General features: G+C 38.5%; 1 protein-coding gene across 9 annotated transcripts in view; it reads left to right on the top strand.

Annotated features, from left to right (window-relative positions):
- ep400 (E1A binding protein p400) overlaps positions 1–1,443 on the top strand; it is a 43,908-nt gene that overhangs the window by 24,221 nt on the left and 18,244 nt on the right. For 7 of the 9 annotated variants that reach the window (XM_015370060.1, XM_015370059.1, XM_015370054.1 and 4 more), the window contains 2 exons: positions 795–947; positions 1,136–1,206. In XM_015370060.1, the coding sequence (XP_015225546.1) occupies positions 795–947; positions 1,136–1,206 (224 nt within the window). The remainder of the gene's footprint in view (positions 1–794; positions 948–1,135; positions 1,207–1,443) is intronic. The other 2 variants (XM_015370055.1, XM_015370053.1) reach the window with 1 other exon arrangement.

Genomic DNA, 1,443 nt, shown 5'->3' with positions numbered 1-1,443 from the left:
TTATTCATAGTGCTATACTGTAGATTAGAAGAGGATTCTTTGTTGTCTGTGTTATTTTAAACACAAATTTTTGTAACAATATTTAACTTTGCTATAATCTATACATTAAAAAAGCCTCTGTGCAAAATGGAGTGAAAACATTGAACAGCTCCCTGAGAGTTTTTTCTTTGTACTTTAATCCTCCCATCTTTTCAGTGGCTGTAGTGAGCCTGCTTGTTGCTGCAGATCTTCTCAAATCTGTGTTGCAGTGTGACAACTGTCCATTATGCTCAGTCAAGCAAGCACTGTTTTTTTCTTTTTTTTTTTTCTTCATTCATCCATACCGCTTCCCGCGCCCCCCCTGCAATGGCATTGCGCCCCCCCCTAGGGGGCACGCCCCACACTTTGGGAACCACTGGTCTAATCCTAGCCCATCTGCCGCAGCCTTCTCACAACATAGCCGTGTGTGAAGGACGGCTGGCTATGATGGCGATTTTTCATTGTTTCATTGTTTTATTTTTGATTTGTGTTTATCTGACTGTTCATCATCATTCCCTTACTAAATGATAAAGTCAGAATTTATTATTATCTAGAGACTATTAATAACAGGAGGTGACTAGCCGAGCGTGTGGTGACGTCACTATTAAGCTACTGTTCCAATTGACCCAATTTAATTATTTGAGCATTTATTTATTTATGCATTTATTTTTAAATATAGTAGAGCTTGTCCTCCATAGATTTTGTTTTTGAATTTTTACAATATGGATTATCATGAGGGTCGTTCTTAATTATCTCTATATGTCTGGTTTGTTTAGGCAACATCCTGCAGATTGTGTCCGCTCCAGGGCAGCCGATCATAAGGCCCCAGGGTTCCATGGTAATGCAGACGATGCCTCAAAGTGTTCCTGCCTCTAGTGCAGCAGTTACACCCGGAACACCCCACCCTGCCCTCTCAACAGCTCAGCAAGGTGAGCTGCTGTTTCTTCTCATTGCATTTTCTAATTCTCTATTTTCTATTTCTGTTATAGCAAATAAGAAATATTCCGTTAGTTTTTACATTCTTAAAAACGTTTTTTTTTTTTTTATTATAACTTTTGACACTGGCTTCTTTGTATGATGATTAAGTTGTTATCTGCACATGTCTTTCTTTTATTAGCAGTGGGTGGGACTACAAATGCAACATCATCTCCAACCAAGCTTACTGCTGGAATTCATGGTGCACCCCAGGTGAGTTGGATGAAGTATCATCACAAGTTTTAGGACTTTTACTTTAAAAACAGTAACTAGTTTTTAGTTATTTCTAACAAGTAACTCAGTTACTGCACAATCAGAGTAATGAATAACTGGTCATAGTAACAATGCAGTGTTTTTACTCTCATAGAGACTAATAGGATTCTTAAATAAACAAATGCCAATGTATGGGAGCTAGGGCTGGGTACCGAACTTCGGTTCTTTTATGGTACC

The sequence above is a fragment of the Cyprinodon variegatus genome, unplaced genomic scaffold, assembly GCF_000732505.1.
Source record: "Cyprinodon variegatus isolate N-32 unplaced genomic scaffold, C_variegatus-1.0 Scaffold41, whole genome shotgun sequence".
Lineage (NCBI taxonomy): Eukaryota > Metazoa > Chordata > Actinopteri > Cyprinodontiformes > Cyprinodontidae > Cyprinodon > Cyprinodon variegatus.
This window is presented reverse-complemented; position numbering and strand designations above follow the sequence as displayed.